The sequence below is a fragment of the Malania oleifera genome, chromosome 8, assembly GCF_029873635.1.
Source record: "Malania oleifera isolate guangnan ecotype guangnan chromosome 8, ASM2987363v1, whole genome shotgun sequence".
Taxonomy (NCBI): Eukaryota; Viridiplantae; Streptophyta; class Magnoliopsida; order Santalales; family Ximeniaceae; genus Malania; species Malania oleifera.
The window spans coordinates 2,814,099-2,837,699 of record NC_080424.1 but is presented as its reverse complement, the minus strand read 5'-3'; the positions used below and the strand labels follow the sequence as shown (position 1 = coordinate 2,837,699).

Sequence of the window (23,601 nt, the reverse complement as noted above, 5' to 3'; positions counted from 1 at the left end):
TTTCTACGGCTCCTAAACCACGAATCAAGTTCCCAAAACCTATAAACCATAGTACAGAACATACTCATAATTTCATTCCCTACAAAATTACCAGAACAGAATTGAAAACCGAGTCTTACCTCGATTTTGAGTCAAAACCCAAAAATGCTCAGAATGAAGATCCGTTCCACCAATCTTGAAGATAATCCTTCCCCGATCCTCAAGGTAACGTTGGATCATCAATTCAGGTAATGATCGGTGAAGAAATCTAGAGAGAGAGAGTGAGGTTTGAGTTCCTAGAGAGAGAGTGCGAGGTTCGAGTTCCTAGAGTGAGCGAGAGAGAGAGAGAGAGAGAGAAAGAGAGAGAGAGAGAGAGAGAGAGAGAGAGAGAGAATTTCTTGATTTCTTAGCTTAGAAGCAACCATTTGGATATTTATAGCCCTTTGACTCGGCCAACCTCATCGATGAGATGGCGTCTTCATCGATGAGTCAGTGAAGGACGTTTGTCAATAAAGCGATGGTCTCGTCGATGAGATGGTGTCTTCATCGACGAGTTAGTGAAGGACGTTCGTCAACGAAGCGGTGGTCTCATCGACGAGTATGAGATTTTTCATTTCCTAAAACCTCTTGGCTTCTCCTCATCATCGAGCCTCTACAATTCATCGCCGAGTAAAAAAGGCTTTCGTCGACGAACTTTGGCTTCGTCGACGAAGCCTACTTAATTACTATTTTACTCTTCTCTTATTTATTCCATATATCACGGTTCGGGTTCTTACAACCTCTCTTCCTTACAAAAATTTCGTCCTCGAAATTTGTAATCTCTCATTTACGAACTCATTCACACAACCAATACACACTCAACTCCAAAAGAACCGGCAGCCACATACAACGTAGCCCCATCATAATATATACACGCCCTCACTTATGGCGAAGGAATACCGTGGTTACACACATAAACCGTCTCAGGAGTTCGCCATAATACACACTCCCAATGACTCACCACCTATACCAATACCAAAGCAGGGTAATACACACACATATTCAGAACAACTGTGGATACTTCCGCCGTATTTCCGTTTCAAATTCCCAAGAAGTTCCCTCAACCTTATGATTCCGCCACAATATCTTTACTAACAATATATCTTTGGTACATAGATTCTGAACTTTACAATCCAGAATCTAAACAGGTATCTCCTCGTACGCTAAAGTAAACCCGATTTCCAAGTTCTCATAACTAATAACATGTGACAGATCCAATACGTACCTCCTCAACATGGATACATGGAACACATCATGGATCCTCGAAAGTGTTGGGGGGTTGTGCAATCTTGTAGGCTACTTGACCCACTCGCTCAAGAACCTCGAATGGTACAACAAACCTCGGGCTCAGCTTGCCCTTCTTTCCAAATCTCATCATCCCTTTCATCTAAGCAATTCTCATAAATACCTTACCCCCCAACTCGAATTTCAACTCATGGAGGCGAACATCCACATAACTCTTCTGCCAACTCTGTAACGACTCGGATTTTAAATGAAATTTAAATAATAAAGAAAGGAAAATTGGGAAAAAGAAACGAAAGGAAGCTACCAAGCTTCGTTGACGAACACAAGGTTTCGTCGATGAAGGTTTAAGAGAATTCGTCGACAAACAATGGGTTCCGTCGATGAGCAAATACCGAGAGGGGTTCTGAGGCAGCTTGAATTTCGTTGACGAATACAGGGTCTCGTTGACGATATTTGTGAAGGACTCGTCGACGAAGAACGGGCTCATCGACGAAATCCTCTATTTTATATATACAAAAATTCAGATAATTTAAGCTTCTTAAAGAAGCTAACACACACACTCTCTCTCTCTCTCTCCCCTTTGGTTCTCCTTGTTTCTTTTGCCGATTTCGGGCTAGATTTTCACCAGATCGACAATCCGAAGTCACCACGACGCTCCTGACGGAGTTCTCTCCAAATCTACTATAGCGAATCGTGGAAGAAAGCTAGTTAGAAATCATCCTAGAGTTGAGATAAAGTTTTTTAAGTCATATTTGGTCTTGCGTTAGTTATAAGAAATATTGTGCGCATGAAAATACTGAAATTTAATACTGGGGGTTTTCAGTTTCAGGGTTTTGGTTAGGGAACCCCTCAGGTGTTAAACTTGAATGCTTTTGGGTAAAAAACTCTCTACTCAATATTTGAATTTTTGACAGTTGAGGAAAGTATTATATGCTTAGAAATACTGAAGTTTAATTCTGGGATTTTTTCATTTTCAGGTGTTGAGTTAGGAACCCTGGGGGCGCAGGGAAGACTTTATTAGGGGCTGTTCAGGAACCAAGTAAGGGGATAAACTAAGTTAGTATATGTTTTTGAGAAAATGCTTATATTTATATATATATATATTTATATATATATATATATATATTTATATATATATATATATTTATATTTATCATTTGATTTATGGAAAATGTATATGTTTATATATATATATATATATATATATATATGTTTTATATTTGCAAAATACTGTGAAAATGATCGTATGTTGAATATGTGAAAAATATGTGGTGTGGCATGAGTAAAAATGTTGTGAAATACTGTTTTCTGGGAATGTGGATGATACGGATTTTTATGATGAAAAACTGGCGTACGGGCCGAGATTTTTATGTGATTTGCCGGCGTACAGGTCGTGCTATGTGATTGTGATTTACTGGCGTACGGGCCGTGCTATGTGATGTAATTTGCCGGCGTACGGGCCGTGCTATGAGATGTGATTTGCCGACGTACGGGTCGTGTTATGTGTTTATGGTTTGCCAGCGTACGGGCTGTGCTATGTGTAGCTGGCGTACGGACCGAGCTATGATAAAATGTGTAATACCGGCGTATGGGCCGATGATTTTCATGATACACGTATATATATGAAATGATATGATTGATGTGAAAATAAATGATATGAGATATTTATGTATCACGGTTTTAGTATATGTATATGATATCAAAACCTGGTTGGCTTGATTTAGGCTAGCACTTGCACGGTATCGTTGCTATGTGTCCATGGTTTTCATGATCATGATATCTGTGTTAACGCCGCTGTACGGAGTGGTGTGAGATTGGATTATCAATGTGGTTATTTTCAAGAAGTGTGCTGTTATCGCCCCTGGTGTAGGGACCAGTCTGGGTAGACCCATCGAACCTACAAACTAGACTATCAACTTAGCAATGGTCGACCAACCATTGTCAGGTCCCGCTTTTGGACCACACAACCCAGTCATGTGGGGGTAATACATGACAACAGTCAGCTAACCTATCAGGGTTATTTTAAGTTATTATTATGATATGAGATGAGATATGTTTATGAAATGCAGTATGTTCTGCCATATTTTGATGTACTTATGTTTTCCCAGATTTTATAAACAGTATTGAATATGTTATGTATGGTTTATGTAGAATACAGAATACTCATGTTGTCACGCACTAGTAATAGTTTATTTCCCTTACTGAGAGGTGTCTCACCCCTAAATTTCATTAACTTTTCAGGAGCCCTAGATAGGAGAGCGGGAAAAACCCTACAGAATTAGTATTGTTTATCTGCGCTCTGCGAAGGGTAAGTTTTAGGTAGGGACAGTTGGATTTTTGTGGGAATTGTCCCTAGATACCATTTTTGGAATGTTTATACGAAAAAATAGTGATTGTAGTACTCTAATATATTGTATTGCACATTATGATGAGATGTATATGATTTTATACTTTCTGCTACGTAGGCTTCTGCTGTATGTTCTGATGTATCCCTGGTACCCACGGGTCTAGGTGGATTATGACCTGCTGAGCTAGAATGTGAGATGTGTGATGTTGATTATTAAATATAAAAAAAAATATGTGAAAATAAGCGGGTCGTGACAAACTCTAAGTCGATTTAATCCTATCCCGGTGTCGCGGCGTCCCGGGAGCGCGTGTGCCCCGAGCGGCAAAATAAAAATCAGATTTTAATTTTTAAGGAAAATATGGAATGTCGGAGTCGCCACTAACCTTTAGTGCGGTTAGAACACATGATTACTACCCCGTTAGGGGTAGAATCGGTCTACATTACCAGAGTTGGGGTCCGGAGTTCGGTTACGCAAGGGGAAGGTACGAGCACCCCCTACACGTCCGTTCTTACGAACGGTACCTAATTAATTTGAATTTATCCCTTAGTTAATCTAATAATTCTTTAAATTACTCCTTTTTATGAATTTATAAATACATAGAGAAAATAAATAAATAAATATATACATATATTCCCTCAGAGCTTAAGGTACGTGAAGCCCGAAGGCTCATACTCCCGCATTTAAATCATAGGGATAAAATCAAAATTATTTAAAAATAATAACGATAATACTAAAATATAAACATAAGTACCATAGTACAAAATACTAGATATACAGTATAATAAGTAATACCATGTATATTAAAATACTAAAAATATCCTAATAAGTAATACTAACCACAGACATGGTAATAATATCGTAATGTATACCGTATATACTAAAAATACTATAATAATGCTTCCTAACATGCTAATAATAATAATAATAATAATAATGATACTAATAATAATAATGATGGTATGCACATCGAATATTATATATAAATATGACAATACAAATGAAATCCCATAAAAAGTATACACTATATGAACATGCAAACAAAATTATGGAAATAATTCAAAATACAAACCTATTATGCGAGTGTGTAAATATACCATATGGAAACAATGTGATATTTAGGAAACATAGCAAACATCTAAAATAGAAACACAATAAAATACGCAGTCAATAATAATATAAATATGCAAATAATTATATGAGGCAATCGCTATAATAAATATACAAACTACTCATGCAATTAAATGACAATACAAATATGCCAATAAACAATTAAGGCAATGAAGATAATACATGTGCAAATTAAATATACAATAAAAATATGTCATCAATAATAACATAAACATCATAATAATAATAATTACATAAATACGCAATATATATATATATATATATAAAATAAATATGCAACGTAATAATAATAACATGCAAAATAAATACACACTGATAATATGACAACAACAGGATAATATACAACCATAGCTCAAAATGTTAAATATACAACTTGAATATTATGTACTTTAAATAAACACAATGAAAATTACCACATTTAAATACAAAGCAATAGAATACTTACCCCACAAATGAAAGAAGTCTTACAACAATGAGAACAAATCACTCAATATTTGCAATAGCATAAGCATAGACATTGATAATAATAAAAAAAAAATTCTAAAACAATAAATATAAGTTAATTAATATCAGCATTAGGAATATAACCATGGATAATAATTGTCAAAACCGTACTACAATCATAGTAAACCAATTAGTATTAACATAATACGCATGGATGCGTAAATAATAAAAAAAAAGTTAAAGAAAATAATAAAAAAAAAACAAACATTAGTATTAAGTTGATTTCATATACACAATAACACAACTATAAACAAGTATATAAATATACTATAATAATGAATCCCTATCCCAAAATATTAAATATTAATCTATACATATGTGAATAACAAAAGTTTTTTTTTTTTTCAAACCCAACAAAATATTATTCAACACATATACAATGTTAATCCCAAAATAAGACTTAAAACTTTAAAACCAAAAAGAAAAACGTGTGTGCATATAAACATACGAGTGCGTGAACAGTGTGTGTGTGTGGGTTGAGAACTCACAGTGGGAGGTCGCTGGGGCTGGAACAAATACAGAAGCCGGAGTTGGGTCACCGGATTGAGGTGGAACCGGAGGTTGTCTGGTGTAGCAGGAGGTATTGCCGAAGATGATCTAATCTGGAGTGCGTGCAGCAGCTGCTGATAGTGTTGCAGCGAAGCCGAGAGCGTGGACTCGGGTGGAGCTGCTGCTGGGCTCTGTTCGGGTGCTACGAACTGGTGTGGTCGGCGGGTGGTGCTGTGCTGCCATGGGGCTTGGCTGCGGCTGTGGTGCCTGGAGCAACAGCGGGAAAGAGAGGCAGCGGCAGGTGCTGGCTCTCAGCTGTCACGGTTGTAACAGCAAGGGGTTGTCACCGGAGTTGTTGCAGAGGGGGACCTCGGCTGGGAATAGGCTGGCCGCAAGGTGTCTGTGCAGCAGGGAGATGGAGAGGATGAGGGGGAGAGATGGTTTCGCGATTGAGGTCGCTGGTTCGTCGGAGATGATGGTGGCCTGTGGAGCTTGGCTGCGGGTGCTGCGGTTCTGCTGCTGGTTCGTGGAGAGGCAGAGGAGCTCGGCTGGCTGGAACGGCTGGAGGAGGACTGCCACAGAGGGTGGCCTGAGAAGCTGGTTGCAGAGGGCTACTGGGATCGCTGGTGCACTGCTGCGGGGAGGGTGGTGCGGTTGGCGGTTGCTGGTAGTCTGGCAGTGGGTTCTGGGATTTAATGGGATATACCGGAGCTACTGGCGAGGGCGAGAGAAGAGAGTGGGGAATGGAGATGGGGGATGCGAGAGAGAGAGGTCCGAAGGAGGAAGAAGATGGAGAAGAAGCAGAATCCCCCGGTCCTTCGGCTGGTGGTCGGAATGGTGGCTGGGAGTTTTTTTTCTTTGGTTTCGGTTCTGCGCTGCCGGCTGTATTGTGCAGCGCCTCCTCCCCCTTTGGTTCCAAAACATGCCTTTAAATAGGCATCTCCCCAAAACCCTAATACACACTTTCCTTTTTTTGTTTTTTTGTTTTTATTTTTTATAATAATAATAATAATAGTTATAGTAATAATAATACTAGTAGGATAATAATAATAATAATAATAATAATAAAATAATAATTCTATTATTAAAAGTAATAAATAATAATAATAATAATGACAACATAAAAATAATAATAATAATAATAAATAATAAATAATACAATAAAATAAATGAAAAATACAAGTAATTATAGTAAAATAAAAATAAAATAAACGTACTAGTAATAATAAATAAAAATGAAAAATAATAATAATGATAATAGATATGCTAGTAATATAGGAAAATAATAAAATATAATAATAATAATAATAATAATAAAGTATTAATTTTGAAGAAAATAATAATAATAATAATAATAAGGTAATAGTAAAAATAATAGTGGCAATAGTAATAATCCAAAATAATTATAGTAAATTAATAATAATAATAAGTAATAAAAACAATTATAAGAAAGTAATAATAATAATAATAAAATAATAACAAAAAGGGAACCCCTTGTTTTATTTGGCTAGGGCAAAAATAGGGTGTCTACACCCGGATCAAACCTACCTTCTCAGATGCCTGCTGCACGAGTTCAAGTCCTAACACCTAACATTCATCAACTTTATCCCAATACAGAGGAGATCGACACCTCTGACCATACAGAACCTCAAATGGTGTCATCCCAATACTAGCCTAGAAGCTATTATTATAGGCAAACTCTACTAGTGGCATAAATTGCATCCAGCTACCACCAAAATTTGACACGCAAGCATATCCTCCAAGATCTGTATTGTTCTCTTCGACTATCGATCAGTCTGGGGGTGGAACGATGTACTAAAAGTATGTTTCGTCCCCAATGCTTCCTGCAAACTCTTCCAGAAACGAGAGGTAAACCTCGGGTCTCGATTTGACATAATGGACACCGGTACCCCGTGCATTCTAACTATCTCATGCATGTACAAGTCTGCTAGCGTACTCAAAGGGTAGTTAACCTTCATCCATAAAAAGTGAGCAGATTTCGTCAACTTGTCCACGATCACCCAAATAACATTTTGCCCATGAAGTGCTAGCGGCAATCCAGTCACAAAATCCATGGAAATGTGCTCCTATTTCCATTCCAGAATAGCTAAGGGCTGTAACGACCCTGCAGGACTCTAATGTTCAGTTTTCACCTGCTGACACGTCAGACACTACTCCATGAACTGGGCAATTTGTCTTTTCAAACCACTCTACGAGAAGGTCTCGCGCAAATCACAATACATCTTCATACTACCAGGATGTACCGTATACAAAGAACAATGCGCTTCCTCTAGAATTGTCCTTCTGATCTCGTCGCCGTTTGGAACACACAGCCTAGTTCCAGACCTCAACACACCTCCCTCAAAGATGTTGAAATCCGCAGCTAACCCCTGCTGCACTTTCTCCATAATCTCAATCAACTCTGCATTACTAGCCTGCGCGGCTTTAATACGTTCAAATAAAGTCAGCTGGATCACCAAACTAGTAATGAAAGTCTGATGATCACCGGCCACCAACTCTATACCAAGGCATTCCAGATCTTATCTGATATGATGCTGAACTACAACTGCACTATCGCATGTTCCGACTTCCGACTCAACACATCAACTACCACGTTAGCTTTTCCGGGTGATAACTGATGGTGCAATCGTAGGATTTGGTTTTTAAACGACAAATTAGAGGAAATGAGGTGAACCAAGCAGTTGGTCTTTTGAATTTGATTTATAAAGTTTCAATCAAAAGAGGCTCATCTAATTCTTACTACTAGGATCTCAACAATTCTAAAACTTTCTTAGTTGCCAGTTTCTACAAAGCTCTTTCTCAAAAAATTCATTTCAGAAGACTTAAACATGTTGCCAAGCTTTGGAACATCTTTATCCCTTCAAAGGTCAGTATCTTTAGCTGGCTGGCAATTAATAACAGAATTTCAACAGCCAATAATTCACAAAAGAGAGGATGGAAATTGGCCACAATATGTGTTCTTTGCAAGAAGAAAGGTGAGGAGGTTAATCATCCTCCTTCATTGTCAATTTAGTAGGAAGTTGTGGGCCTCCATTTGCAGTTGTTTGCAACCTCAATTGGTCATTCCTTTCAAGTTGAGTTTGTTTATTTATTTATTTTTTCTATTTTACTCCCACCAAGCACTCGGACCCATTCATAGCCAAACATGAATCAATTATTTTCCATACCTTGTCAATTGAACTTTTGATAAAAAAAAAAAAAAATTGTAGAATTTAAATTGAAAGATCAATTCAAAACATGAATTACTACATAAGCGGTGTACATATGTGACGTAAGTAGACATAAGGACACAACATAAGACCCATTTAAATCCTCCATTCTAGTCATGTCATGTGATATTTACCCATGATCAAATGTTTTCTATTGAGTCCTCACCATATGCTTGGTATATACATAGGGATCTACTTAAATTGAATATAATATAATCAAATTTGTCACTTGATTTATCCACATTTTTTTGAGAGGGTAAAAGATGAAATATATTCAATAAAATCATAGCATACAAGCTCAAGCCAGAGGCTTGAAAACGAAAAGAAGCCAACTCTTCAAGACAACCACTAAACAAAATGGAAAACCAAGAGAAACGCAACAACAGTAGCCTAACTAAAACAAAGACCAACAAAACCACCAAAACACAAAGAAGAAGCTAACAGGCGAAACTCCAACAATGGGCAGCAGCACAACAAATAGAAGAGTGAGAAGACAAACAACAAGCCTTCCAACTCACAGCAATTGGAAAAAAAAATTTGGAGATCACAAATAAAGCTCTTCTTGGGAAATGGATATGGAGATTCGTCAGAGAAGACAATAGCCTCTGGAAAAAAGGTGATTTGTTCTAATTTTGGTATTAGTACCCCCCATTTAATTTGGTACTATCACAATCGCTCAAGAGCCTTTGGAGGGAGTCTCTAGATGAATATGCTCAAACTTAATTCGAAAGTGTGGGAGCATATGAAGATTCTGGTTGGTGATGGGAGTAAAACAAACTTTTGGACAAGCAAATGGGCTACTAAGAATACCATTCAAAACCTTTACCCCAACCTGTTCGCTATGGCAACTCATCAAAAGGCTAAAATTGTAGAGGTTTTGCACTTCCCTAATGACATACCCTTCTGGGATTTGGTTTTTAAATGGAAAATTAGCGGAAAGGAGGTGAACCAAGCAGTTGGGCCTTTGAAGTTGATTAGTAAAGTTTCAATCAAAAGAGGCTCGTCTGATTCTTGCTACTAGAATCTCAACAATTCTAAAATTTTCTCAGTTGCCAGTTTCTACAAAGCTTATTCTCATAAAATTAATTTCAGAAGCCTTAAACCCGTTGCCAAGCTTTGGAACATCTTTATCCCTCCAAAGGTAAGTATCTTTTGCTAGTTGGCAATTAATAACAGAATTCTGACAACCATTAATTTAAAAAAGAGAGGATGAAAATTGGCCACGATGTGTGTTCTTTGCAAGAAGGAAGGTGAGGAGGTTAATCATCTGCTCCTTCATTGTCAATTCAATAGGAAGTTGCGGGCCTCCATTTGCAGTTGTTTGCAACTTCAATGTGTCATCCCTTTCAAGTTGAGCTTATTTATTTAATTTTTTTTATTCTATTCTACTCTGATTCAATTATTTTTCATACCTTGTCAATTAAATTTTTGATAAAAAAAATTGTAGAATTCAAGTCCAAAGATCAATTCAAAACTAGAATTACTCCATAATTACTCCACACGGAGAGCACAAATGAAAACATTGATTTCAAAATGCAAGAACATAACTAGACCTAGCTAACTCAATGACTAATATCCATTGCATATATAATGCACATTTCTTCGAGGAGACATCCTAATAATCAAAATTTTAGACATTCATGATGGAGACATTTCTTCAATGATGAACCCGGTGAGCATGCAGTCTGCTCAACGCGTGCACCATAGTTGTGAGTTGATGAGACTCGGCGGAAATGATACGAGCAGTGGAGGGATTCTGGGACAGGACGATCTCGTACCCATCGTGGTAGGGTTCCATCCCTTGAGCCATCAGCTGCCACACTAAGCTCCCTGCAATTGTTCCTCCATTTCCAGATCTGGCGAAGTTGTTAATGGTTGTGTAGACACTGTTCAAATAGGATTCCCTAGCATTGATAGTGTACCCAGGATCTTTGCTTGATTTCCCAAACTCTGTAATCACCAATGGCTTCTTTAGTATCTTTTTGGAGTCTGTCCAGTGGCTTGACATCCACCTTTGCATGAAATCCATTTGCGAGTTCTCACTTTGTCCGACCAACCTTCAAAAAATAAACCATAAACTTAACTTAGGGTTTTATATAAACATTTCACTATTATGCATGCAGTGTTAATTTGTGCATGTAATCAAATTTCAGACCTTAAACTTAGATTTGTATAAATTTTTGAATATATATTTTAAAATTACATTAAAATGTTTATCTAAATTAAATCTATATAAATCCAAATTCTACATTAAGTCAGTGCTCAAAATCATGTCCTTAAACTAATTACATAAAATAGGGTCCCGCTAGCTAGCCTTATCCGTGAATTATTGTTTAAGTTAGTTGAAAAAGTTAGAGTTGCATGGGCCCGATGTCAAATGGAGATGGTATTTTTAGTAAAGAATTTAGAAAAAGCACTTTCCTATAGAATATATGACTAAGCTAGATAATTAGGTTTAATGGCCAAACTATAGAAATTATTATACACTTGATGTATACACTTGATCTAATATAATTTTTTCATGTGTATGGATTTTAATTAAATTTGAACATTTTTGTACACATGATGAAATCATATTAGATCCGGTGTATATACCTGATGCACCTAATATTTTCTCGTAATTTATAGAAAGGTGCAAACATTTCCTGAAAAGAATGGTATCTCAAAAGAATCTTAACTTATAGACTCAGAGTAGAATGCATGGTCAAATGTGGGGTTCATTCAAACTTGTGAGTGACTAGGATCGTGTTGGCTGAATACTTTTTTTTTTTTTTTTTTTGAAAGTCTAACATTACTAAGATATGAATTATGCACAAACATTTAAAATAGTATAATTTTGAAGTTTAACTATTTATCATAATTAAAATAGCACATATCATTAGTGTTATTATTGTTAGACATAAACTATACAAATATACCCATCTTCCATCCCCAATCCTTTCAATTCTCACCCTTTTTCTAAATTCAAAACCTAGAACTGTTCATATATAACATGATAAAAACAAAGTATTATTCTTTAAATAAAGAATCTAATTAATGTATGCTCATCATACGAAATAATTCAGCTACATTTAAATGTCTTTTTTTGTTTGTTTTATTGTCATCAACACGCACGTCATGTTGTGTAATATTGATGTGGCCGTCGAACCCACATGTATGGTGCTCTTTTCTCATTTCATGACATGCTTCTATTGGAGAATGGGATGAACAAGATGCATGCATTGAACCTTATTGCTTCTGCCTCCCCATTTGTATGTGCGCGTGTGTATATATATATATATATATAAGGTGCAGAGTGCTAGAACTAGGATCTCCTCTATTTTAATATTTAATATAAAAAAATGTTATCTTAGTTGAAAGAATTAACATCGTTTTGTGTGTGCATGGAATAAATATTATTAGTATCCTCAAGTGGTAAAGGCCAAATTGAGTTTTGTTGATTCCAAGTTCTCATATTCAATTCTCCACTTATTGTTTACCTAGTGAATACCAAGAATATGTCAATGGGAGAGCGACAATATTTTCATCTTCCCTATTTGGTGCTGTCTAGATGAATCTGAAAGGCTTGCCTAAAATGGAGTTTCAAGAAAAAAATATGAAAAAAAAAAAAAAGAGGATATTATGTGATAAGTTAGTTACCTTTTCTCATTTTATCCAATGTTGAATTGATGACTTATATATAAAGTGTATAAAGCTAAGTTATCAATATATATATATATATATATATATATATATATATATATTGTTAGTGAAGAAATAGAATGACAATGATTAGGGAACTAATTAATTCATTTAAATTGATCACTTAATTTAGCAAGGCATTTGTGCATGGTATAGGGTAATATTTTAACATCTCCTTTCAAATTTTATTTAAAAAATTATCTACCTCTGTTTGACAGGACTTCGAAATGACTAATTTTTAAGATTTTTAGCATTTTCCTACGAAAAATTCCATAGAATTTAAAATGTAGATAGATAAATCACCTATATAGTCTCATTATGATCAATCCTATGCTGAAAATATTTTTAAAAAATATTTTTTTGAAAATAATGTATATTTAATATACTCTAATAAATTTTATTTTTTGTAGTAGGGACTAATCTATGACGATGCCCAAATTAAATAATTACCATATATCGGGATATGCGTGAATGGTGACAAAGTCTATCTCTCTGATGAGATTGCTACTAATGAAATCTGTGCCAACTTGGTAACCAGGATTGTTCTGTTTCTTCTCTGGCATTGAGTCCCCATAATACCCCTCCATTCCTATTTCAAGCAAGTGCTTATTGTCTATGGATTTCACGTAAGCTGCCATCTCTTCAACCCAGCCCTGCATGCATGCATGCATCCGCAGTTACGTACGTACTCACGATGTATATATAGATCAAAACGTACGTTTTAATGATTCATCATTATAGAATTTATAAATTTCATCACTTACGTTAATTGTTCTTCCAGAGTAATCAGATTGGCAGCGAGGCTCGTTCATGAGCTCCCACGCCATGATCGTCGGGTCGTCTCTGTAAACAGTTCCGGTGATGGTGTTGAACCTCGTGGTTACTCTCTGCGAATTCAAAATTCAGACATTGTTTAGAATTGAATTGCGTATACGTATACAAAGCCATGCATGCAAGGGTGGAATTAATTTATTAGTCTATGCATGTACGTAGTTATTGCCTTGACGTGATTCTTGTAGTAATTCTTCACCACTGGGTCCGTGTAGAAATCATCAGCCCTGTTGATCGAAGCTCCGGCGCCTTGAGCCCACCGCACGTACTGCGCTCGCCCTCCGAAGTCATCGTAGTTGTTCACGAAACTCAAAATTAACCTAATTCCATACTTTCGTGCTTCCCAGATCACAAAATCCAATGCCTGAATTGATTAATATCACATTACAAAATTAGTTAACAAAAAAAATCTAATACAAGAAATCCCAGTTCGGATCTTGCGCGTTGGGTAATATCCCGGCCAGACGCACGGTGACAGAATCGAGATATTTAATGTTGTCGATAAATATATAACGAAATAACCTGGAAAACACGTTCGTCGTAAACGCCGGGGGATATCTGCAGCGCGGTGTCGCCACCATCGCCGAAAGCCCAAGTGCGGCAGACGGAGAGACCAGCTGCAGCTGCGTCGCCGAAGACCTCGGAGACTTTGTGCCTCTCCGCGGGCTCAGCGGCGACGTGCATCATCCAGTAGGCGTTGAACCCATTAAAGAGAAAACGAGATCCATCGACCACAAACCTGGTTCCCTTTGTTCTCACAAACCCTCCATTGCCGGGAACCTGCCGAGCTTCACAAGCATGAAGAGCAACAAAGATAAACAGTAGCACTCCACAAACATAGCAGCAGCTTGTTCTACTAAAACAACCCATAGCTAGCTGCTCCCTTTTAATTTATTTTTTTTTTTCTCCTAAAGAAATGATGACTGGTGGAGCACGAGGGAAGGAGTTTATGGCTGATGGGCTATTTATAATATAGCATTTGATTCGATACGGAAATCATTCAATGCGAAGAGTTCATGTTAAAACCTCTGTTTTGGAATGAAAGAAAGAATGTGAAGTGTGGGTAAGATTATATACTAAAAATAGAAAACCTAACCGGCTGCACATGAGTTGATCGTCATCATCAGCCGGCCTTGATTACCGGCGATCGAGGGAAAGATTAAAGATTTGCTAAATTTAGAAAAGGGTCCTTGAAATATGAATGTTGGTTGAGAATTGAAGAGAGTAACATGCATGGAAGTCTTGTGGGGTTTTTTTTCTTTTTCTTTTTTTTTTTCTAAAAATAGCAAAAGCGTTGAACCTGGAAGGCCATATGGTTAGTTCACTCCTTAGGGGTGGATGCGACATGATGGGCATATGAATGGAGGCGCATATCACGCATGTGAGACAGTGAGTCTCTGCATTCTATGGTGAGTGAAGGCTTCAATGGAGAAATTACATAGGAAACTTTCTCCACATGTGTCCATGGTTTTATTTTTGGAAATGAAACAAATAATAATTTTCCAAATTTATTAACACTTAAGTATGAGAAATAAGACTCATTTGTCACATATTTCATATTCAAAAAATAGATACATGAATACGTGGAAAAAATATGTCAATTCCTTACATAATTTCTCATTTCAATGCTAAGTGGTTGCATGTGCTACATTTTCCTACTTAATTTGGGTTCCCGGATGTACTCGACCGCTCATAGAAATGGATCTCACATTTAGATATGGGGTCTTTTCCTATGAGTAGTTGAGAAATACTTTGAGATCCGAAAGTTAAGAAATTAAATATTTCTCCTATATATATAACTCATGTTTATACTATCGAATCATGTGCAATTTCTTTGTTAGGAGTGTCATGACATCTCGGGCGTGAGGTGCCCCGAGGTGGGCAAATAAAAATGATGGTTTTGATTTTTGAGAAAAATTGGAAGTTGGAGTCACCACTAACCTTTTGGAGTGTGGTTAAAACACATGATTACTACCCAATTATGGGTGGAATCAGTCTGTGCATACCAATATTGGGATCAAGAGTTCGGTTATGTAAGGGAAAGATACTAGCACCCCCTACACACCCGTTCTAAGAATGATACCTAATTAATTAAAAACTATCCCAAATTAAATTTCAATGGTCTTCTATTTTACTCCCCACGTGAATTAACTAAAGTACATAGATCACACAAACATTCACATTTTTTATAGAGTATATTTATAATAAAGTATCCCTCGGAACTAAGACATGTGAGGTTTGAAAAGCCCATGCCCCTTTTTTGAAATCATAGGGATGAAAATCAAGAAAATATTTTTATGAAAATAGCTCCTAGATTTATTTCAAAATTTATAGAATTTTTCTAAATATTTTACTATATTTTCAAAATTTTCTAGGTGATTTTAGGACCCATTTTCAATTTTCCAAGTAAAAAAATACATAAAAATAATTTCTTAATTAAAAAAATATTTTCCAAAATTTTCTTTAATTTTCCCTAAATTTTTTGTGATTTTTATCCATTTTTTCGGAGTTTAAAATCAAATAAACAATATAATACAAAAAGAAATAACAAAAATAAAAGAGACCGGTTAAAAACCGATTCAGTGGTGTCAACCGATTCGTAGAGAACTGTACCAGGTCAGTAAGCCAAGCCACATGCCGTCTTCGGGTGAGGACACGTGGCATACACAAGGAAATTATGTACAGTTTTTTAAGCTTGCAGGCCAAGGATGACATTAGTGTGACATCACTACAAAAAAATTGGTTTTTAGTGACGAATTCAATTTCGTCACTAAAAGTTGGTATTAGTGACGGTTCTTAAAAACCGTCACTAGTAGTGTCAGAATTAGTGACAGTTTTAGCACTCATCACTAATACAACACCATTAGTGACGGTTTTCAAACCTTTACTAATACTTTCGTCACTAAAAAATGTACAGTAAACAATTTTTACTCGAAATTTTTTTTTGAGAAAATATTAGCCACCATTCTAGGGTATTAGTGACAGATTAAATTCGTCACTAAAAGTAGCTTATTAGTGACGATTAACTAACTGTCACTACTAAAATTTATTTAAGGGTATTAGTGACGATTTGGACGTCACTACTAAGGGTGTATTAGTGACGGTTTTGCCACCATCACTACTGATCGTCTTATTAAAAAAATAAAAAAATAAAAAAAGTATTATTTCATACTATTAGTAATGGTTTTTATTTTTGTCACTACAGGTTCCTTATTAGTGACGGTTTTCAGAACCGTCACTAATAGTCTTTAATATTAAGAAAAAATAATTTTCGACTACTAATGACGATTTTGTATTTTTGTCACTAATGGATCCTTATTCGTTATGAGTTTCAGAATCATCACCAAAAGTTTTTTATTTTAAAAAAACAAAAAAAAAATCAGAGTAATAGTGACGGTTTTGTATTTTCGTCACTAATGGGTCCTTAGTAGTGACGGTTTTTAGAATCGTCACCAATAATCTTTTTTTATTTAAAAAAATAAACAAAAAAAAATTCATAGTAGTGACGATTTTTTATTTCGTCACTAATAGGTCCTTATTAGTGACGGTTTTCAAAACCATCACCAATAGTCTTTTTATTTAAAAAAAAAAAAATCATAGTAGTGAAGGTTTTTTATTTTCGTCACTACTAGCCCTTTATTAGTGACGGTTTTTAAAACTGTCACTAATTGTCCTTTTATTTAGCTCAAAACCTAAAATCCCTTCTCTGCCTGCCCGTCCCTCAAAATCTAAAATCCCCAAATTTCATAATCCCTCCTCCTTCCTACCCCTCCCTCCTCCTCACTCCTCACTCCTGCCCCTCCCTCCTCTCTCCTCAAGTCGTCGCCCACAGAGGAGAGCGTTTCCGCCTTACGCCGCCGCCCACAGCGTCTTCGCCCACAGTGTCTACACACAGCCGCCTCTCCTCTCTTTTCTTCCATGGTAAGCTGTTGCTGCTTCTTCTTCTTCTTGCTCTTGATTTGGTTTACACTGGGTTGATCGAGTTTATTGTTGCTAAAAAAGATGTGATTTTCCCCTTGATCCAGACTGTCAAGTGACTGGATCTGTTGAATCCAATTTAGCAACTGGTCTAGTACAATTTTTATGTTATGGTTGTAGAATATTGGACATGATTTTTCACACTGTTAATTCATGTTAGTTATGAAGATTTTTGTCCACACGTAATTCAAAAAATTGATAAGCTCAAATTTGGAGCACTAACTTTTGGTACTTCAATTTTTTTTTCAGATTCTTTAAGTTTTATTCACTTTACAAGTTTACGTGTATTGAATTATACACACACAAACATGTGCACATTTGTGGCAATTCAACAATTCTTGGCTCGTCCATATTGTGGAATATTTGCGAATTCAGTTTAAAAATGGTTTATCATTTTTCTTTCTTTAGATTTCATAATAGATAGTTGTATGATCACAAAAATTATACAGCAGCTAATCTTATAAATTGGTATCTGTAGTAACTAAAAACTTTATTTTGATAAAATATATTTATGACTTTATTGCATTTGGAGACGATCAGTGATTAAAAAAAAAAATCACTCCTCTTTGATCTCGTCAATTGGTGAAAGGTCAAGACTATAAACTATCTACTTTTATTTGGTGTGATGTTGCTTATTCTTAGGACACTGGTCTTATAGTAGCAAGAATTAGCATTAGATCTGGTGATCTCTCTCCTATTTTCATCATGGGAAGGATGGGTTTTTATGGAATTTGGCACTTAGTGAAAATGTTAATAATGCAGATTTTATCGTAAATTTCATGAGTTATGTTGATAAATTAGATAAATTTTGATTTTTGTCTATATACCCAAGACTAAGGATCAAAATTTAAGAAATATTTGCTAATCTATTTTTAAGTCCTATGTATTTCAACTTCAATTTTGATTCCATGAACCAAACACTGCCTTAAATGCATATGCATATTTGTGAGTCAAAAAAAGGTGGAGAAAAATTAGTATTACTTTTTAAGGAAAAAATTATTTATATCTATTTATTTGAAGGCCTGTTATAAGACTAGTATAGGATGGATTATGTTGTTCATTGTTGTTACATTGTCCTATTACAGTACATTAGATAATCGATTACATTCTTTAATTGTGGGTGATTTTCCAACAATAGTTATGTCGTGACCACTTCAAATATAAAAATATAATCAATTATCTAATATTTAGCATGTCTAATCTAATAATTTCCTATCAACTTATAATATTAATTTTTATGACTACCAACTCAAATAATTGTTTTCCTCAAAGTAATTCTCTCCAAAAAATAAAAAAGGAAGAGGAGGATTTTGCTAGTTAAGAGGAAGAGAAAAGACACTTTCATGTAGAACACATATCATTGAAACGCTTGAAGGATGCTTGGAATGTGGATTCTCACATTTTATAAATTAGGGAAAGTTGGTGCTTGCCTATCACGCATGTCAAGGAAAAGAATCTGTGAGCACTAGCTGAAATATAACATTAATTGGTGTGGGTTAGCGTCAGATGAATAGGAAGGAAAAGAATCTATGATTACCAGAAAAAAAAAAAAAAAAAAAGAATTGTTGAATCGATTTGCTTTCTCGAAAAAAATAGACCACGTGTCGCGCACCGATGGCTTCAAGGTTGAACATATAAAAGGTGAAATTTTATGTTTTCGTCCATTTTGTCATCTCACTTCTCTCTCTAACCTCAAAAGCTCTCTCTTCTCCCTCTCCCTTGTTCTCAAGCAATCGAAAACCCTAGGGTTCAAATCTTCTCACTCTATTTTTTGATCTACTGAAACCACACCCCCTCTCTCTCTATTCTCACCCTCTTCTCACTCTTACTATCGAACAATCTGAAACCCTAAGGTTCAGATCTCCCTCATCCCTCTCTGATTCTCTATTCTCACTCTCTTCTCACTCTTGCTATCGAACAATTTGAAACCCTAAGCTTCAAATCTCCCCCATCCCTCTTTGATCTTCTAAAGCCCTGAACTTCAGTCTTTCTCTTATCTAGTGAAACACTCTGTTCTATCTCTCTCGAAAAAAAAATGATTTAAAACTCTAAACCTTTTCACCCATGAATCCCCTATCAGTTCCTGTTCTCGGCTTTCTGAATGACTGAAGTCTTTCTTTGTTCGCCATTATAATGGCAAACTACAGACCACATAAGGGAGTTCCACTTATGGTGACGATCGATTTAAGACCCAAAAAGGGGGTTTTGCTAAGTTTTGCAAAAGATAAGTACATCTCCCTCCTTTTTTTTGATTTCATGTTTGTTCTTTCTGTATGATTGTGTGTGTGCTTCGTTCTTCCATGTGGGTCGAATGCTGGTTGTGTTCAGGTGATTCTAGGGTTTCAAATTCAGAGGTTAGGGTTTAGGGATGAGTTGACTCGTTTAAGCCCTAATATATTGAGTTGCTACGGGGTTGACTAGCATGAGTCAACCAATGGGCTCATGTGGACTCAGTTATGCCTCAAGTGGGCTTGGTGGCTTGACACGTGTTGGGTTTGGGTTTTAAAATGTTTTGTGGACTAACCTCTCTAAAAAAAATTTTCCATCTCTCACACTCTCTCACTCTCATCTCTCGGTCTCTCCATAATTTTTGCTCCGGTTCTTGTGTTTATCATCTTCGGGCCTCCAATTCTCCGTAATTTTCATCAACCCTAATTTTGATTTTAATGTTTGTGCATTATTTTTCTATTATTTTCACTCTGAATTTTTTTTTTTTTTGTTTCTATTTCTTCTTAGATTTTGGAAGTTTTGATGTTAGAACGTTGTATCCGATAAAAATCTGATATCTCTAAAGTCTTGCTCACCAATTGATATGCAATAATAATAATAATAATAATCAAGTTATATTGTTTCAATTTATTATTTCTATAGATTTATTAAATTTATTTTTATTTGTTTACATAATTTGTCAATTTATAGTTAGTATTAATTTTGAAATTTAATTATGTCAACGAGAAAATATGAATCTGGATATGAAAAACGAAGAAAAAAAGAAAAAATATTAAACAAAATATTAAGGATTCCTGATTAAATCTCGCCTAGGGCCTCATATTGTGAAGAGCCGGCACTATTCGTGTCATCATGAAAACCAGATTAGAAGTAGACATTCTATCATTAAGTCTTCTATATAGTCAATATAAGAATTTTCAGCTACCTCAAAATGATTAGGTTGCCTATAAGGTGAATAAAAAATAAAGACTCATCACTTTCTAGTCACCTAACTGTCTCACACTAGAATATATCTCACTTAAGGAATATGGATGAGTTGATCTTGGCATGCATGCCTCTATGATACACTCACCTAAACCTTTTGAAATTTTAAATTTTGAAGGTGCTTACTTAGTCGTACAAATTTCTAACATAATCATCAGAAGAAAGTTACTAAAGTCACCTCCAGAAAAAATATTGAAGCATCAAAAACCACAAAAGAAGTATGCGAAAGCAAGAAGAAAAGATTGAAAATAGCATTAAAAAAAAAAACTAAATTAATTTGCACTTACATACATCTCTAGTTGCTATTTGCTAATGCTAGCTTAGCATTAAAAAAAAAAACTAAATTAATTTGCACTTACATACATCTCTAGTTGCTATTTGCTAATGCTAGCTTATGCTTTTCTATTAAATAAGCAATTTAGATGTGCATTATTTCCTTTCTATTGGGAAGAAATAAAATATGTGAGATACTTAAAATTGCATCCCTAGAAGAAAATTAAATTAGATGAAAATGTGAAAATAAAAAATAAAAAAATAAAAACAAAAACAATTTTTTGGTTGATCGTAATTTTTTTGTTTTTTTTAAAAAAAAAAAGAAGTCACAAAGAAGATGCATGTCATGCCCGTGGGCCCATACTGGCCCAAATATTTGTAAACCCAAACGAGTTTGCTCACCATTTCATACGGGCCCAAAAAAATAGAGTTAGGCCCAAGCTGCCAGCTACAGTTGGCCCAATTAGGCTGCATTGGCCTGTTTTTTTTATGCAAATTCATTTACAAGCAAACACGTATTTCTACTCGCACAAAGCATGAGTACGAGCCCTCTTCAAGCTACTTCTTTTCGGTAACAGAAAGAGAGAGAGAGAGAGAGATTAGGAAGACTACATTTGAATGAGAAAGCAATTTAGAGGCCAGGAAATTAATTAAGAGATGATGATGAAGAGGACCAACAACAACAGGCATGGAGTGATCATCACCGTCTACGTTGAATCGCCTGCCGTCCCTCCTCGTCGGCGTTGGAGAAATAACAATAATAATAATGCTTCAAAAAGGATCATCAATCCTTTATCATCATTAATCGCCAGAAAACCTCTGATTAGTACTGCAAGGTCGTCGACGCAGGGTTACGACCGGCGTGCACAGCTCCTCGCCTATGCTCGCAACCTGCAGTCCGGAAATTCCAACCAAACATGGCGGCCCACACAGAAATCCAAGCCCACGGTGACATCCTCTCTCTCTCTCTCTCTCTCATTAATTGATTTAATGGTGCGTGCATGCATGCTGAATTGAACATGCATGCAGAAGGGAAGATGGAGATGGACGTCGCCCTCTCTTTTGAGGTTCCAGCGATCAATATCGTTTTCCATGCCCACTTGGAGAAGACGACGACGGAGATATCGGCGTCTGGTGTCGGACTACGATCATCAGACAACGGAATCCTCCGGTTTAACCGGACGCTTCAAGCAATTGAAGATCAGAAGACCTAATTATGCTTATGGAATAACCTATTCTAACTTCTGCGTAAGAAAACTGTTACTTCTCTATGTACTTTCATGAAATTTAATTAATTCCCATGTGTTTTAGTTCTTCATTATTTTTATTTTTCTAGTCATAAAATTTACAAGGCGACTACACAGTTACAAATCTCTGCGATTTACACTTTACAGAGGAAGCTGAGGATGATGCTCATGAAAGGGTTATCATGTGGCTGGCGATGCAAGAAGGGAAGTTATTAATTGATGGTAGAAGACCACGGCCGTTGATTACTAATCGAACAATGTGATGGGAAACTCTCTGCCGTTGGATCGATCAATCTTGGCTGGACTGCTTCAATATTTGCAGGATTTATGCTTAATTATAAGGAATTATTTAATTATTTGATCCACTTGTTGTGGTCATTTTGTTACTGCAAATTGACTATATATATGTCTAAGGATATATGTGTAGATGGATCCATTAGTTTCTCCTATGAGAGTGGAAATTGGTTGAGAAAATTAAGTATGGAGTTGGAGCAACTTAATAGTAGAGCTTAATTGTTTTAGTCAACCAATTAATTAGGAGAAACTAATTACTTATACCAATCAGTGACCTTGATCTGTCAATTTAAAAGTGGAAAAGAATGTCGTATCATATGATTACCCTATATTATATTATGTTCAACTATGATAAACTCGGTTCATTGTCAAAGCTTTAGTTTGACTCTTTGCGACTTTTTAAAAGAACTTTTGTAGATGATAAAAAAGAGTTTTTTAATATTAATGTTTAGTCTCATCTAAAAAAGAAGAGTGAAAAGAAAAGGTTAGCTTGGTAAAGAAGTTGTAAGGTGACTAAAAGTATTTAAAATGACTAAAATATATATATGTATTTTTAGGAAATATAATTATCCTATGTTTGGGGAGATCTTAGATTTGGAGTTCTATTATATTTGGGATAAGATGTAATATAAAACTGTATTGAAATTTGTTCAAAATCACCCAAATCTAAATTCAATGTTTAAAATTTTTGCATCCAAACGCAATATGCATTGATAGTCTTATAATACTTGAGAAAAAAAAATTAAGAATAGCAATGAAATTAAATAATTTATTGGAGAAAAGGTAAACTTTTAGCTTTAAAAAATTTCAAATCTACAGCATTTAAAAACTCACCGAATAAACTAAAAGCTAACTTTTAAAGCTAAAAAAGTTATTTACCAAACACATTCAACCCAACTTTTGATTTTAAAAAGAAGTTGAGACAAAAATGGAAGGACCGAACTCACCCAAGTAGAAGGAGAAATTATATAAGAGACCTCCCCTTCCACGTATCTATATGTCTGATTTCTAAATTTTACACAAATTGAAAATGAACTCTCTGCACATATTTGATATTAATGAATGTATAATCAATTTTACTAAAATATAGGTAAACAGATCATAGGCATATGAATAGCCTGG

The 23,601-nt window shown here is 35.5% G+C and overlaps 1 protein-coding gene across 1 annotated transcript; it reads right to left on the bottom strand.

The window, feature by feature from the left end:
• Nucleotides 1–10,619: 10,619 nt before the first annotated feature.
• Nucleotides 10,620–14,344, bottom strand: LOC131161792 (mannan endo-1,4-beta-mannosidase 5-like). Its single transcript, XM_058117756.1, has 5 exons — nucleotides 13,997–14,344; nucleotides 13,644–13,838; nucleotides 13,408–13,530; nucleotides 13,094–13,296; nucleotides 10,620–11,019 (listed from the first exon to the last, which is right to left on the bottom strand). The coding sequence occupies exons 1-5, from the start codon at nucleotides 14,342–14,344 to the stop codon at nucleotides 10,620–10,622; spliced, it is 1,269 nt and encodes a 422-aa protein (XP_057973739.1).
• Between the last annotated feature and the right edge of the window lie 9,257 nt (nucleotides 14,345–23,601).